The sequence below is a fragment of the Telopea speciosissima genome, chromosome 9 (assembly GCF_018873765.1).
Source record: "Telopea speciosissima isolate NSW1024214 ecotype Mountain lineage chromosome 9, Tspe_v1, whole genome shotgun sequence".
Classification (NCBI taxonomy): Eukaryota; Viridiplantae; Streptophyta; class Magnoliopsida; order Proteales; family Proteaceae; genus Telopea; species Telopea speciosissima.
Window position 1 is genome coordinate 13,735,371 of NC_057924.1, and position 16,976 is coordinate 13,752,346.

Below are 16,976 nucleotides of genomic sequence, written 5' to 3' on the forward strand. Positions count from 1 at the left end.
AAGAACTACAGTACCATTGTAACCAATGAGGACAGACTGTTTGATTGGAAAAAAGAAAAAAAAAAAAAAAATTCAATTTAGTCTATACATGTAATGCAGCTTTAGGTAGGGGTGGAGTTTGGATTCATTCTGGCTGTCTGCTCGCAAAGGAAATGAAGGGAATAGAAGTTAAACTAAATCAAAAACTAAAATGGGAACTTTAACATTATTGTGTAACTGATTCCAAAAAAATCTCAAATTTGCTATTAATTTTACTACATTTTGCAATCAATTCTTTGAATTTAAGAAGTAAAATAAACGATTCCATTCATTCGAAAAGTTTGATTTACCATATTTAGTAAGAGTTTAAGATAATTACAAAATCATGATAACAAAAAAAATTTCATATTCTTTTTTACTCTGATCTCCCTACCCTTTACTCGCAAACAGATGGAACCTTAGTCTTCAGAACAAGATCCACTAATATGAGAAATGTGGCAAGGTGATTCTTCACCTTAAACTCAAATTCAGGCGAGCAGCAAAATTAAACAACCCCTATCAATTGATCATCCATCTGCGCGCTGAATTCAGAATGTTCATCTAGTAAAGAAATCTAGGTGACCCACCTAGAAAACCATTTTTTCTTTGTAAAATTTCTTCTAAGGATGCTTCCCAGCAGATGGTATACCAATAGGGTTTATAGAATAGACCTAGGAACCTGGGATTGGATCCCATTTTTACCTGTCTAATAGCCTTGTACTCTCTGAAACCGTCCCACAGAATGCTTCCTTGTCGATGCACCAGCAGTCCAGCACACCCCTCTCCCTAGGTAACGGAAGAAGGATTCCAATCCAACAATTTCTGTATACAGGAAATCTGAACTTGAATTCACATAGAATACAATTACATCCTATCAGTTACCACAACTAGCTGTTCTTGGTCTGTCTATAGTGAAGTCTATTCTATCATGTCCCACAATACACTTATAAAAGTACAAACAAATCAATAAAACGAATAAATGAACAAATGATATATCATGGATAAGGAAGAACCAAATTTTGATTGCAGTCAGACCACTCTGTCAACCTTGGCAAAACTGATCACCTTAAAAAAATCAGGCCCTATCTTTGGTAACTGCTTCTAACCCCCCTCACTTTTTTTCCTCCCCCCCCCCCCCCCCCAACCCAAGACAGCAGGAACATTATCATGCATCAGACTATCTTCTCAGCATTTTCCTATTATATTCTGAATATTCTGTCATGCAGTGCTTCCAATGACATTTCTTTAATGCATTAGCATTTCAGTGATCACGACAAATTTTTTTCACGCATCAGAGCTTCTATCTTTTCAACATCTTCTGGAGTGTCCACACCATGGGCATCGTGGTCAACCTTGATCACCTAAAAAAGATACCAAGGTAACAACTTTCAGAATATCCAAGACATCAAAAAATAAAAAAGTAACAAATAATTAATGGTCACCATAAGGATTGATAATTGATACAAGTACAAGCTTTATCCTTCAAAAGCCAAAATTTCCATACCTGACGTAAGTTTTGGTCAATGAACTACAGTCTACATATATTTTTGTCATACAGATAATTGCATGTCACAAGTGATACTTGAATGATGTAAGATTAAAAAAAAGTTTGGGAGGGTTAAGTAGTTAACCACCATTAGTGAGCCATTTACACTCAAAAAACCCATCATCTAACATGAAGTATTGAACAACAATAACCAATACTCTCTTCTTACGAGATATTTTTCTACCATGAAAAAGTTAATGAATGGGCTAGGTAACAGATGAAAAGCATAGAGTAATTGGCCATAATTGAACTGTTGGCTTGTCTTTGATATATATATATATATATGATTTGACCTGTGAGGACATACTATCTGAAATTGACAGATTCTGGGGAAAAAATAGAATGATGATAGAAATACATAATTATGAATTCCAATATCTTAAAAAAAGAATGGGACAGGTTTTTGTACACGGCCGTGTATGGTACACGGTCATGCCAACCATTAGATGAGCATGACAGTGTACAATACACGGTTTCTCATCCCCATCCAATGGTTGATAGTACGGTCGTGCACCATACACGACCGTGTACAAAACCTTTTGCCAAAAGAAATTAAATACATAAAAAATTACAATAAGGGAATGATGATAGAAATAATAATTTGACTTACTAATTTAAAAAATAATCAGGAAAGCTAACTATACCTTTGCATCTCTTTTGGCTATTAAAAATTATCAATCCTTGTCTTTCTCATTTGTTTATGCGACAAGACAGCACAAGAAAGAGAAAAATAACAAGATGGTTCCTATATGTAAAAATTATCAGCTCTCATGATTGATACATTGTCATAGTAAGATATCTTTAACTAATGATCGTTGCCTGGGGGGGGGGGGGGGGGGGGTTGGGAGGGGGGAGAAATTTTATTTTATTCATTATACAAATACTGGTTATAAGTAGTTGTCATAAACTACGAAACCTCCTCAAGATATTATTAGCTATAAGAGCTTATTTGTTTATACATATTAATTATAAGAGGTTGTACTGTAATCCAGAATGCTTATATGCATAAGGATAGCTTGATCCTCAGTGTTATCACCGAGATTGTCCCATTTGATCACAGATGTGACTTTTTTCAATTAAAAATATGAAAAGTGAGTTCGACATAAAATTTTAAATGCAAGACAGGTATACACTCAAGATTCAAGAATTAAGCTACCTAAAGCTAAAAGCTTGAAGCATTGCCATGTCAAAATTAATTGAAAGATGTGTAAGAAGTGAGAGGGAAAAGAACATTAGTCACAGTCTAATAGAACAAATAAACTGTTGAAATCTCCTACGATACCTTCATCTTGTACCCATTCTCAAGGACTTTAAGCTGCTCTAGATCTTCTTCTAGTTGCAAAGGAGTAGGGGGAAGCTCTGGATATATCCTTAAAAATTTAGAATCATAGCACTAGCAAGACAAAAGAAAGGAAGTTTTAGAAGGCAATAAGCAACTCCTGCAAGGTAACGGATGTAGACAACTATGAAAAATGCATTGTTGTAATTAGCGAATTCAAGATAAGAAAAGTACAAGCAAACTGAAGCTTAATACCTGAATACCAAGATGAAGCAGATACGGAAAGTTCGGATTGAGTTTCCCAGACCTATGGATTATTTGGAGACAGATAATTGATGTCACTAATTAATATAAAGATGATGCACAGATTTAGAACCCAGTTAGCAAAAAAGCAAAAGACTCACTTATTATAGGGGATCAACCCCCTTGAAAAATATATCGCATATCCATGATTATCTACCACACATTTCACTCGGTTGGGATCAAATCCATCTTCAGGCTTTAAGGATGTGACAGCAGTGCTAAACACGGCATCAGGGGCTCCCTGCACATTCATTAGTTTTCCATTAGTAATCAAACCAAACGAAATAGATGCAAGTATCACATAAAAAAATAATGCAAGTAATAGTGTTTTCTATTAAAACAGCACAAGTATTGATCTAAATTAGCTGTGGAGAGATAGAATTCACTATACATGAACATGTTATCCATAACTACAATTTCCTAGTGGTATTTGTATGCAAATTCTGTATAAGAACATGTTATCCATAACTACCATTTTGGAACAACTCTTTTTTTCTTCTTCTTCTTCTACATGCCCCCCCCCCTCTCCCATATGATACATTTGGAACAACTGCAGTTCAATGAAGGCACAATCATCTAAAGTTCAACAATTCATCCCAAGAGTCGAACAGGGTATCAACAGACTACATGAGATGTTGTGGGGCACAGGGCACTAAACTAAATATTTTTCTTGACTTGTTAAAGGTACCACACAAAGAAACAAGAAGTTGACCTTTCCCCCTCCTCTGAAGCTTGGGTAAGGTTATGATTGAAAATTGATTTACTAATTGATAAATGAGGGATAAGATTCTTAATAAACAAGAAAAGATAAATACTAGAAGGCTAAAATTTCGTTAAGCAAATATGAAAACAAGGTACAAAACTTCATCTACTCAGCATCTAGTATAACAAACTTCAACTCTTCCACGTCCTTTAACAGCTAAGTAAGAATTCAACATATGCAAGAAGTATCAAATTCTCTTCTGCATGCACCCATAAAAACTAAGACAACAAAAAAAAAAAGCAACCATTTGCTTATATTCTCCATACGTGAGAATTATGCTTACAAGGTCATCCACCATAATAATTCCTCAAGAAAGTAATGCAACATCAAATAAACTGATGCAAAACCAAAGAAGCCCGCTACCTGCAAAGCTTTAACAATTCCATCTATTATCTCAGGTTCAATGAGAGGCTCGTCCCCCTGAATATTAACAACAATATCATACTTCATGCCAAGCTTTTGAAGAGCTTCACTGCACCGTTCAGCACCTGCCAACCACACAAACAGTGCAAGTGATCCATAAACCTGAATCAAAAAATAAGAAGTTTAATCAAGTGAACATGCAAAAAAGTCATACCATTTCGGCAAGATTCTGATGTCATTACAACATCAGCCCCAAAACCTCGACAGCATTCTGCAATCTTTTCATCATCTGTTGCCACAACTAGTGCAAGAAAGAACCATCATGGTAAGTTCCTTGCAGATCATACGAGATAAAGAAAGAGACCCAGAGACTGATGATGTACCTCATATTGTGTCTCCCCCCCCCCCCCCAATTTTGTTTAATGGTGATTCTTCATCTTCAATTAATATGCAGGAGAGTGATACTTTTATTGATAAAGAAGAGGACCGAAAAATCAGACTATTACAAACTACAAAGTGCACAATTCTCCTACAGTGGGAAAAGAAACAATGCAACTAAGAATATGGCGTACCCAGTGCACGAGGCTCCCGCCACTGCGGGGTCTGAGGAGAGTCATAATGTACAGATAAGAAAACAGATATCCTCCAATATTACATGTCCATAAGTGTACCAGCTGGACATTGATTCCTCTCAAGATCCACCTTACCTAACATATCTCCCAACACCAGAACTACGCTTCCATTAGATCAAAACATTCCTTGGTGCATAGTTTGAAATCTCGGCCGAAACCACAGATTTCGCAAAATATTTCGGTTTCGACAAACGTTGAAACGAAACTGGGTGTGACTCAGTAGGGATTCAGAGTTTCAACCAAAATCTTGGCATTTTAGCCGGAAATTTGGTGTTGACTCAGTTTTGGTACAAAACAGTGCATATAAAAGCACTGTTTCAATTAAAATGAATCGAAATTTCGACACATATTGCAAGTTTTGGTGTTGACTCAGTTTTGGTACAAAACAGTGCATATAAAAGCACTGTTTCAATTAAAATGAATCGAAATTTCGACACATATTGCAAGTTTTGAGTGGTTTCTCTTGTTAGAGGGGGAAAGCTAAAAAAAAAACCCTAGATTTGGTATTTTTGGCCAAATCATCTACACTTTTTGCTGGAACAAAATGTTAGGGACTACTACAAAGACAATTTGCTGCATTTGAGCATGATTTGTGTAAGATACAAACTTAAGATGCATACTCTTTTTCCCAAAGGTTTCGAGCCTTCCCAGAACTCTATGTGGTACTACCATAGAGTTGGACAAACGGTTTTGTAGGGGTGTTTTAACCTTTGATATACACTTGTACTTGACTACTTGTAACACTTGTACACTTGTACTTGTAACCATAGTATTAAAACTCGTTTCGTCTCGGTCGAGATTTTGAGAATTTCGAGTCTCTCGGTCGAGTCGAAACGAAATGCAACATCGAATTGAAAAATGCAATATTTCGAATATTTCGGAAATTTCGATCATCTCGTTTCGGAAATTTCGGAAATCTTGGTAATTTCGGTTATCTTTTTCGGAAATCTCGGTCATTTTTGGCATTTTACACCCACAGAAAAAATATCATATTTCAACGAAATTTCGGTCAGACCAAAACACCGAACGAAACGAGATTTAGTACTATGCTTGTAACACTTTGACATTGTGTAATATTAAACGGTTTTTTCTTCAAACTAATGCATATTTTTATTGTTTTCATTGAATTTTGTGCGTTACTGAATTATGTGTAGAATAGGTCATATTTGAGAAAGTATACAGTAGGGTACAACATACAGTACCAACCTAGGTTATGAAACCAAACTACCACTTCTGATTTCTTGTTGACGATTTAAAGGTTCCAATATGTTTAAAAATGCGTAATTAAGGTTTCCCTGAAGTTTCAGGCCAAAATATGGCCATTTTGACCACTGAAATGGCCAAACAAAATATGTAGAGTTTAGGTCAAATTTTGGTCGAAACCTGAAATATTTTGGTTTCGAGATCGAAACCGAAATCTCGAACCTTGCCTCGATGTGCACAAAGGTTCAGCATATAAGCAAGTAAGATGAGTCTCCACAGGAAATAGACATAGAAAATTCCTAGCTGATGACTGCCCTAGAGTGAGCAGACCTCAATCCAAAGAAGTGATATATTAACTCAGCAATGCCCAAGTATGCTCATGATTATGCAACCTTCATGATACCCAGTCACAGAAGGAGCTGGGGAAGCTTTATTGTATTAGTGGTGTCCTAAGTCCAAAGAGTCCTCCCCAATGGGAGAAAGGGACTGACTTGAGCACCTCACTACAAGCTCTCAGTGCATTATTAAATGATAAACCTCTAGCATTATTTCATGTTGTTGGCCATCATGCCTCTCTAACCTGAATCTTTGTGCTCTACTTAAATGCACCAAAATCTACCAAGATGGCAAATCTCCAAAGAAGTTTCCCTCTTTTACCACAAGGGCAGGAATGACAACCGCCAAAAATTGGTGAATGCCTCCATTCTAATGCCTGGTATTTAGGGAGGGGGGAGATTGTGTAACTAACATTACAGGGGAAAGGTATCAGTATCTGATTGGTATTGCTGCAATGATATTAGCATCAACCATATACAACTCCAAAAAGAAGAATTTGGCAGAAAAAACTGCTTTACTTAAAAGGTCAAATTAATTGGTGTCTGGATCATGATGGATTTAGAGGAGCCACAATGATAAGAGATGTTATAAGAACAATGGATAGCACTAAACTAAATCAAACATATGCAGCACATGAAACTCAAATTTTGGCCATTTGTATTAAACTGGCTCCACAAGACACACCAATCCTCCATCTGTGGAGTTTCACAAAGTACTAATGATCGATCATAATGTATAGATTCCCAGCATGGTCAACCTTCACAGTTACACTTTATCTTGGATTTTATATCAATCGGGTTCCTACCATTTAGCTTCAGCAAGGTTTGTAAAACATCTTTCGACAGCTAAATTTAACTACTAGACGAGCATCTCAGTTTGGAACTCTGGTTTGCAACACGTAGTTTCAAAACACATTATTCGGAGTGTTATCCTATCCCTAGCAACAAACTACAATGCTAACCATGAACCATCTCAATATATGAAGCGCAGTTAAGCATCCATACCTATGTGTTCCAATGTGGTTGCCAACTTGGCTCTTTCCCATGTTCTCTGTACAAGAGCAACTAAATCAGCAAGTGAATAATTTAAAATGTGACACTTCTACCTGTCTGCACTATAATATCCTGAAATATTAATTGATTTGACAAAGTAAAATGTTTAAAATTAAAATATGCTGAAAACTTTGTGTCTTAACAGATGGCAAATAGAAAGGAACAATAGCAAAGCACATTTAATTGGGACAGACCAGATTTGCTTTGTCTTTTATCAGACAATGAGAAGAACAACAACAACAAGAAGCCAATTCTTCTTCTTTCTTCATTTTCCCTAAAAGAATGGACCAAGAAGACGAAAATTATTCTGCTTTATTAATTTTCTCCTAAAAAGAATGGACCAACTGATCATTCAACCATACCACTGGAGTCAAAGCATTGCCTAAGAAGCCAATTCTTTCCCCCCTAAAAGAAAGGACCACCAGATCATCGTCAAGCATTGCTGATGACATCTAGGTCCCAGTTGGAGTAGTAACTAGGACCACATGAACATACATTAGATCCAAGCAAGCTCCAACTTTTTCTTTCTTCGAAAGATCAAGCAAACACTTAACAGATTAGACTTCAGATTTCTACTATTTTAAATCACTTTCTTCTCTATCTTTTCACTTATATATCTTCAAAAACATTATGTAAGAGTCATTATGTGCATGCCATAATATTTCTGTTTTGATCGCTCATAGTTTTCCACTAATAACAATGTTTAACTTTTCTAGATTTCAAAAAATTAAAATCTTTTGGTCAATGAAGCATAAGCTGAGAGACCAAATCCTGTGGCCAAGGCATCAGCTTCTCCTTTAACTAAATTCCAATGCACCTAATCAATCCCTGTAGGGGTCAATGAAGCAAAAGCTGACAGACTGTGGCTATTTAAATTGCTAAATTATTTATACTGCAACAGATGACAGTAATTGTTCATAGAAGTATGAAATAAAATATGTTTCTAAACCTTTTCTTCATCTGCTATGTTATTAATGAATTACACTTATCAGATCCTAACTTTATTCTGGTTTTTTTCCTCTCTTCCTTTTGATAAATGCATTATTACCTTACTCTGACTTTTATACTTCAGGAATATACTTTGATTCCAAATTAGAAGATACCTTCCTAGTATAATTAAAAAGGTTTTTGGGTCACTATAATCTTATTATATTCCAGAAAATAATCTTAATTTACAATTGAAGAGTCAATTTGATTCTTGTAGAGAATTCAGAACCATAAGATCCTTCCCGGTACAACATCAAAGAAAATTAAATAAACAAGACTGTCGGCATATGCTTGGCAAATCTATATTGCCCGATGTCCCTATCTGTAGGATGTTCTCTTCTTGTAACAATATGTATTATTTAAGCTACCACATCACCTATAATTTTCAAACAAAACATAACATTCAGAATCCCCGAAACCAGCTGTGATTCCATGTACAACAACTTTAGCTCTGTAAGAAACTTATCAAACTTAACCAGAAATTCAATTCCAACTCTCAATTTTTTCCAATTTCCACCCATATTGTTGTGATAGGTATAAAAATAACCAAAACATGAATGAAGAAACAATAACCTGAGAAGTAGATCTCCACGGGGGTGACATAAAATATATTTCTAGGGAGAGAACAAGTAAAGAAAATCGACAAGAATGTGAATGTAACGAAATTCAATGGGAAATATGGCAAAAACCACAAGATCAAGTGCCCAAGAGAGGAAAAAAAAAATGGATGCATTACTAATAACAATCGAGATGGATACCTGGATCATGGGTTTTCCGAGGATTTGAACAAGGGGTTTGCCTTGGAATCGCGAAGAAGCAAAACGAGCTGGAATAATTCCAACGACTCTGCTTCGTAATTTGGATGATCTACGAAAATAAGCACCAGCTGCCAATGCGATGGCAGCTCCGGCAACTAAGCCGTGCGATACTACTAACCATGCATTGCTGCTGCTGCTGCTCCCTGATTCAGAAGAAGATGAACAGATCGACATGAGATTCATTTTCATTTTCTTCTTTCAGTCCTTAATTTTTGTTTGCCCAGATGCAGAGTATTATCAAGATAGAGGCCCAAAAAAACATAAAAGACAGTTGCAGTGGTATCATTTTTGGGAGAAATTTCCTTTTTGTACAAAATTATGTGAAACCCTACTTAATTAGACAATATGATACAAATATTATTATAAATCCGCTGGCGTAAATCGAAATCAAAATGGACCGCTGGTTTTGGTTTATTCGATTTGGTTTAAAAAATGAAACCGTTCGATAAGAATGAATTGTATCAAATTACATATTTTCATACCAATTTACGATTGGAGCACGCCGGCGATTCTCATGATCACGGGTTAGCTGGAAAAAGTCTATCTTACTCTATCAAAGTTAGAAAATACGTATTTTAATTACACGTTCTCTTCTTTCTTTTTTAGTGTAGTGACAATTCACCAAAAACAACTGTCCAAGATTGCTAGATCAAACACGCAGCATGCATAGTCTTAAGTCCAAGAGCGGGTTGTCTCCCCTTCAACATGTAATCTACTTCCTTGCCTCCCCCTTTTCAGAGATCTCCTTGTTCTCTTACCAGATTTTCCTCCATAACTCCGCCACCTTCTCTATCATGTTGTTCCATCCTTCAGGGATGTTCGGTAGGTGTCCGAGCCTCCTAAAAAATCCTTCTGATAAGAATGTTGCTTGAACATTGTAAGACCTGGAACCGTCTCTCTCTTATTAACACTGATCATATGTGGTAAAAGCTACTGGAATCCTCAGTTTGTACGTTATGGACATTACCACATCAACTACAGTTGTCGACAGCCTCTCCAACTTGGCTACGATCACCACTTCAATTACGTCCCACTTTTATCCACATAGTAACCTCAGTTTTCCCATGGTTATAGCTCTTACCGGATCCACCACTCTCTCTCCTCACTACAAAGCCGAAAGTAGTTATGAGTCTCAAGTTGTGTTTGGTACGAATTATTGAAATGCATTCTAGGTCAATTTCACATTCTTGGGTGATAAAAATATATGTTTTTGTCATCTAAGAATGCGAAATCGACCTAGAATGCATACAAAATGCAATCTTATTGCCAAACAAATTCATGGCTCCCACTTAGCTTCGGATATAGTATCATTTATGCTCAACCATTACATTCCACATGACCACCTCAACTCTTCCATGTTTATCATTGGATCAACCCCCCCCCCCCAAACTCTCCAACTCCTACAAATCACTGAGTTATTCATGGTTCAATAAATCTCTAGTCAGCCATGACTATTGTGAATTCTAATGCTCGTCAATGTGTCTAGTCGGTTACACCCTAATATGCTCCATTAGTGGTCCAAGTTTGGCCCTGTCAGCCCGAACCCGCCCTGGCCCTCCCTGAGCCTGAACAATGCCTAGGCTGAGAAATTTGGCCCCGAGGGCGGGTCAGGGCTGTAAATTTCTGGCCCTGAATCAGGGTTAAGGCCTTGGGCTAAGCCTAGCTCAGCCCGCCAGGCCCGACCTTGTTTTAAGTTAATACTATAAAATATATATTGATATAATATAAACTTTAAACGTCACCCACATTGTGTTATATAATATATTATATATGAAGACAATAAGTGATATAATTCCCTACATTCTATTACAGTGTTATTTTATGTAAAATTGATAATTTTTTCCTCTGCCCATTCTAGCCCATGCATTTCCTTCCCCCTCCCCATGTTCAGGGCCAATCAGGGTCAGCCTAGCTTGACCCCAAGGGTGGATCAGGGTTGGATTTTTTTGATCCTGAGTCAGGATCAGGTTGGGCCTGGGCCTAGCTAAGGGGACTAGGGTTGGGCTAGAGTTCTATAAAGCCGGGCCCAACCCGACTCTGTTGCAGTCCTATACTCTACATCAAATGGATTTAGCTCCACATCTCAATATGCTCATCAAATGGCTTTGGTGGTTTCAACTATTAATGATCATCAAGTGGTTAGTGATGATTATTTCCAATTCAAATATTGTTGATTGAGGTATTGGATGAAGCAATGGTGAGTCGTTTAGGCATACGACAAGCTATTGTGATCATCTTAGGGATGCTCCATGGAAGTCACTATCCATCCCTCCATTTGTGTTGGTCCAATCTTGAATTCTGAGGGACTATGTTGGAAGCTCTCTCTTTCTTGAAGAACCATGGCAACCATTTTCATTCTTGTAAAGTCAACTCTTTCCTTATTCTTGGGCTTGAGGGTGCTTACTCTGGTCGAACCTATGAAGCTGCCATTATTAGAGTCGAATATGAAAGAAAAGACGAGAGGAATTCTTTGCCAAATCCATCTCCTAGTGTAATACATGTTAAATGTGGCCAAGATGACATGTCGGGATCGGGGAAGATTTCCGACATCAAAGAAGGCGTTTATTCCGTTTGTTTTGCCATGACTACACTAGTGGTTTTCTCAAGTTGGCTCTTCTATGTTTTTAGGGAATTTATTGGTTTTGCCCATCCTCTAACTGGGAAGTTCTTATTATTACATATAAGACACTAATGTCATGTATTTTCTATCAAAATCTTGTGTATTTCATGTATTCTATATGAATATAAAACGTGAGATAAAATTGCTTTATAATTAAAAAAACAAAGAATAAAATCAAGACAACAATTGGTATAGTGATTTATGTGTCTATCTCTTTTTTCAAATTCACATGTTTTGTTTCTAAAGAAAAGGTAAATTACGAACCCCTTAAAAATGGAATGAATGTCAAGTCACACCTCATATTTGAAAATACTCAGAACACCCCCTCCTTTAGAAACCTATATTACAAATCAATCCCTACCGTTAGTTTTACTCTGTTAACTTATGAAGTCACCTGGTTAAATAATTTTAAAACCCTAAATTACCCTTGACCAGTGCATAATTACTATTTTACCATTGAATCTAAAAACCCCAAAACAAAATTTAGGTCTTCTTCCTCTCGTCTTCATCATCTCCCCACCTCGCCGCCGCCGCCACGACGCCACCATCTTCCCCCACCCCCCCACCAACAACACCCCCTCTCTCTCCCGCTCTCGGGTTGTTGTCGCATTGTTCCGGGGAAGTACCCGACTGTTGATCCCAACGACCGTGCGGTAATGATTGCTGCTTGCGAGAAGCAGAAGTTCGTTTACGTTTTGAACAGGGATACTGTTGCGAGGCTGACCATTTCTTCACCTTTAGAAGCCCATAAGTCTCACAGCATTGTGTATTCCGTTTGCGGTTTTGATAACCCCATTTTTGCTGCGATTGGAACCCCCAAAACAATGGGTAATGGAAAAATAAAAATTAGACGAGATGGGCAGCTAAGTGTTTGTTTGTCAAGGGTTTTGTGATATGAGAACCTCCCGAAGTTTTTGATACTTTGATCTTTCATAAAGATTAAACAGATGAGGTTTAATGAAATTTTTAAGTCTCTTTATATAAGTGATGTAACAACGTAAGAAGAGAGTTGAAGGATTGCAAGCTGCTGCATAAGTGGAAACCTTAGAATGGTTATAGGTTCTTTCGTTGATTATGTTCTCTATTTGGGTTTTCTTTACTTCCCTCCTTTCATTCTCCGCTACTAGTTCTTTCTTATTCTACCCTCTTGAGCATGCCAAGTTATCTATTTGAGTATAATCTGTTTCTTTCCCTTGAATCAATTTATATGTTTCGGCATAACAAATCATCAATACCTTATATTTTCTTCAGAGTGCATGTCATAGTTGGGGGCTGGTTTCCATAATATCAGATGGTGACTTCTTAGATTCAAAGGGGGGGGGGGGGTTAGTCTTCTACGTATGGCAGCCCTCAAATCATCAATTCTCTCTTGATTTGTTATGCCGAAACATACAAATTTTATTTTCGGTTCAGAGAATCGATGAGGCTAGTTAGAGAGAAAAAAATAAATTACAAGAAAATTTTCCTCTACAGAAACAATCAATCACCATTTTACTGCTACGGATTATTGTCTAATTCTTCCGGAGATGGCCGCTGCAAGTGCTGCCGTGAAAGTGGGATCTTTGGATAAAGAAGAAGCCATCTGTTCAAGAAGAGAGACCGTTTTCCTTAGAATATTCCAGGAGTTTTTTTTTTATGGGAATCTGGGTTCAAGGGTGGTCGGGTGAACCAGCGGTAATGGTGGGTGGCGGTGGTGGTGGTGGTGGTGGTGGTGATTTGGGATATAATTGAAAATATCAAAATTGGTATTATTTTGGTTGAGGTTAAATATGCCATTTCACTTTTTGGATTGATTTTAATTAACACCGTTACTGTAGAGGGAGACGGATGAGTATTTTTAAATAAAAAGGGGTGACTTGAGATTCGTTCCATTTTTAGGAAGTGTTTCCTAATTTACCCAAAATTTTTTTTTTTTTGTTTTGAATTTTGTTTTGTTTTGTTTTCTTTTCATGGCATCCAAACATAGTCTTACACCTTAAAATCGAAACAAACAAATCCCCAATAGAGTGCAGAAGCAGGTGGGAGTTCCTAATTGAGTGCCGTCTCCGTTCGCAGAGGGTGTTGGCTGCCTCCTCCTACTCCGTTTCTTTCCCAGTTGATACCAGCTGCGAGTTTTTGTTCCAGTTGATTGCAGCGGCAACAGGCGAATCTCTTATCGGTAAGTCCCTTCCCCTTCTCCGTAGTCCGTACTCTATACCTATGGTTTTCTCATTATTGTCTTCTCATTTCAGAAAATTATGAGCGTCTTAATAGCTGGTTGACACTGTTGTGTGATTTTTGAATAATGGAATGATATTGTGATTGAGTATTTCTAAGTAAAGTTTTTAGCCACCTTCTGTCCTTCACAAATCTGTTTACACACCCTACGAGATACCACTCTGGTCCTGCCAGGGAATACCAAAATCTCAATTCTCGGAGGTGGGTTGCTGTTTTCTGTTTTTACTCTATCTATTTTTTATCACTCCCCCCCCTCCCCTCTCTCCTGGAGCTTCCCTTGTGCAATCTGTGAAGTCTTAATATGTTTTGGAGTTTTAATGATATTCTTATATGCCAAAAGTGGGGAAAGAAAAAAAGAAATTGCTGGAAATCAACAAGTCATTCTAAGATGGAAAGCTTTTAGGTGAGAAATGATACATGCTGTTATTTTGTTTATTAGGTGGTGTACATGTCTGTTGCAAAGTGAATATATGACTGTATTTTTGCTCCCAGATCAACGGTATTAAACATGTATTAAACACATGCCGTATTATAGCCGTCGCACTTTATTGTGCCAAATTTTGAAAAGTATTATTGTCGTCTAGTCCGTTTAATACCCATACATATCCGTACCCCTTTTTTTGCCGTACTCGAACTTACTAACCATGAGTGGTATATGTATGACACACATGTTTCCGCTTTCTACTCGTTATTGTTTACTATGTATTTGGTCATGTTTGTTTTGTCTAGACTTTTGATATACTATACGAATCGAGTATTTGTTTTGATAATCAAAGTTGCTGATTTTTCTACGCTTGTGTGTTTTGATTGTGTTTTTTTAACATTCACCTGGTTTTGACGGAGCCTGATGAGTGGTTAGTCACCCCCCCCCATCCCACCGCCCTCTTCACTTGTTTTAGTGTGGAGTTGGTGGGTGAATAATGCTGATGAGGGGACATGAGCCGAAGTCCATTAAAAACTCTTCTGTAATTTCCTACATTTTATCTTTTGGTGGTGATATGGGCTATCCAATGTAATAAAGATTACCAAAAAGAGAGTTTTTTTTTTTTAAATTTCTATACTATATGTGTTTCTCCGCCATATACCCTTGCAGTTGGTCTACTGTAGTTTTTTGAATGTTCTGACAATGTGCAGCAGTTGGACTAATGTAGTTTTCTGAATGTTCTGTTAACATGCAGCAATCTGATTGGAGACCCATCAAGACTCTTACCCTGCTACCTGACTCTTGTGTGAGTTTCTCCTTAGTTCTCAGACCAATTCGACGGTTACAGAACTAGACTCTGTGTGCAAGACCAGACACCGAATAACTACTTCTCGTCACCTACTCATTGTTGTTGTTGCTCAGTGCTCACTCTTCTGCTCCTCCTGTTTCGACTTCCGATTACAGAGAAGGAGAGATGGAGAAGAGTGAAATAGAAGAGCAGAAGGAAGAAGAGGATCAGATTGTGAATCCATGGGAAGTAACAGCAAAGGATGGAGGGAAGATCGACTATGATAAGCTCATTGATAAGTTCGGGTGTCAAAGACTCGAAGAGTCCCTAATTAGTCGCGTCGAACGTCTCACCTCTCGCCCTCCTCATGTCTTTCTTCGACGAGGCGTCTTCTTTGCTCACAGGTTTCTATTTCTTGATTCAATTATATTCTCTTCTTAATCACTCCCTGTTTGTCTAGTTCATGGATTGATGCACAAACCGAAATTTGATTTTATTTTTTGAAATTATTTATAGAGATTTTAATGAGATCCTCGACGCGTATGAAAGAGGCAAAAAATTCTATCTATATACGGGAAGAGGGCCGTCGTCCGAAGCTCTGCATTTGGGCCATCTCATTCCATTCATGTTCACCAAGTACATTTCCTCAGAACTGAATAATATTTGAATCTTGTGCTGTCTTGAGTTTAGCTCATGAGCTTTGTGTACAATCGTATGCAGATACTTGCAGGACGCTTTCAAGGTCCCATTGGTAATTCAACTAACGGATGACGAAAAATGCATGTGGAAAAACCTCTCAGTGGAAGAGAGTCAAAGACTTGCTCGTGAAAATGCAAAAGATATTATAGCTTGTGGCTTTGACATTACCAAAACCTTTATTTTCTCAGATTTTGATTATGTTGGAGGGTCAGTATAATTCACCTTCTCTACTTGAGCTTTCAATTGTATGGAGGTTCTGTTCATTTTTTTGGATTTGTAAGATCATATTAAACTAAGTTTGAAAGGCCAATGTTGACGGTTAATGTTTTGTGTAAACCCAATGTGATAAATGCAAACTGGAGAACACTTAAGAAAATAGGGACAAAAAAAAAAGTCCGCATTGTAACTTGGAATAATCCACAGTACCTATTATTGAATGGTGTAATTTATAGGCATTATCTAAGAGGAGGTAGCTGTAGACTTTGAATTTATTGTTAGCACATAGAATATCTAGTCTTCCAATGTCCATGGATTAACTGGTCAATGGCTAATATGCTTGCTTACACTGATTTTGGCTGGTCGATCTTCTATTTTAAAAACTTTTATATGGAGAAAAAGAGGTACAAATTGGACAACTAGAGGAAAGACATGGTGACGCACAAAGAAACTGGTTTGTATATCCTCCCCAAAGTACAAAAAAAGGGCGTATCCAGTGCACGAGGCTCCCACCACTGCAGGGTTTGGGGAGGGTCATAATGTACACAGCCTTACCCCTGCTTTGTAGAGAGGCTGTTTCTAGAGACTCAAATCCGTGACCACTTGGTCACAATGGAACAACCTAACCGTTGCACCAAGGTCCACGGTTATCCTCCCCAAAGTACAAGCAACTTAATTTGAAATATCTTTGTAGAGACTTTATAATGAGGAAG

At 37.5% G+C, this 16,976-nt stretch overlaps 2 protein-coding genes across 2 annotated transcripts in view; one reads left to right on the forward strand and one right to left on the reverse strand.

Moving 5' to 3' along the window:
- Positions 1-1,166: 1,166 nt before the first annotated feature.
- Positions 1,167-9,490, reverse strand: LOC122640427 (3-deoxy-manno-octulosonate cytidylyltransferase, mitochondrial). Its single transcript, XM_043833616.1, has 8 exons — positions 9,241-9,490; positions 7,448-7,493; positions 4,487-4,573; positions 4,273-4,397; positions 3,248-3,387; positions 3,099-3,150; positions 2,847-2,957; positions 1,167-1,379 (listed from the first exon to the last, which is right to left on the reverse strand). Exons 1-8 carry the CDS (start codon positions 9,487-9,489, stop codon positions 1,287-1,289), a joined length of 903 nt encoding a protein of 300 aa, XP_043689551.1. The 5' UTR covers position 9,490; the 3' UTR covers positions 1,167-1,286.
- Positions 9,491-15,498: 6,008 nt separating this feature from the next.
- Positions 15,499-16,976, forward strand: part of LOC122639930 (tryptophan--tRNA ligase, cytoplasmic) — a 36,422-nt gene continuing 34,944 nt past the window's right edge. Inside the window, exons 1-3 of the mRNA XM_043832979.1 lie at positions 15,499-15,752; positions 15,865-15,984; positions 16,069-16,254. Of these exons, the coding sequence (XP_043688914.1) occupies positions 15,535-15,752; positions 15,865-15,984; positions 16,069-16,254 (524 nt within the window). The 5' untranslated portion in view covers positions 15,499-15,534. The remainder of the gene's footprint in view (positions 15,753-15,864; positions 15,985-16,068; positions 16,255-16,976) is intronic.